The sequence below is a fragment of the Acanthisitta chloris genome, unplaced genomic scaffold, assembly GCF_000695815.1.
Source record: "Acanthisitta chloris isolate BGI_N310 unplaced genomic scaffold, ASM69581v1 C16214176, whole genome shotgun sequence".
In the NCBI taxonomy this organism is placed as follows: domain Eukaryota; kingdom Metazoa; phylum Chordata; class Aves; order Passeriformes; family Acanthisittidae; genus Acanthisitta; species Acanthisitta chloris.
The window spans coordinates 1-468 of NW_008700059.1; the positions used below are offsets into that span (position 1 = coordinate 1).

General features: G+C 53.6%; 1 protein-coding gene across 1 annotated transcript; it reads right to left on the bottom strand.

Annotated features, from left to right (window-relative positions):
• Positions 1–17: 17 nt before the first annotated feature.
• LOC103810362 (mas-related G-protein coupled receptor member H-like) lies at positions 18–464 on the bottom strand (the record flags this gene model as incomplete). Its single annotated transcript, XM_009083260.1, has 1 exon — positions 18–464. A coding segment is annotated over one exon (447 nt), but the record flags the coding sequence as incomplete, so codon positions are not given.
• Positions 465–468: the final 4 nt, after the last annotated feature.

Here is a 468-nt window from a genome sequence, read left to right on the forward strand (position 1 = left end):
AGAACCTGAGTGGGCACAATAGCATAGTCAAACTGCAGCCAGAAACTCAAGAGGCTGAGGGGAACTCCCAAGATGAGGAAGAAGAGGACAGTAAGGAAGATAACGATGTAGAGCCTCTTAGGTTGACGTCGCTTGGAGCCACACAGGACCTTAACAAACAGGATCACATTGGAGATGACCATGGGTGGGGCAAAGATGAGGTTGAGGACATGCAAGGAGATGACAGCCACCTGGCAGTGCTCATGCTCATGCAAGAGGCACAAGGAAGTCACTGTGGCAATGACAGTGATGGAGAGAGCCCACAGCAGGACACACACCACCCCTGAGAGGTGCTCGGGGCGGCGGCAGCGGTACCAGAGTGGACAGAGGATGGACCCACACCTCTCAAGGCTGATGGCTGTCAGCAGGTACAGACCCATGGTGTAGGAGAACAGTGACAGCAGGAAAATTGACCTCAGGTACTTCAGA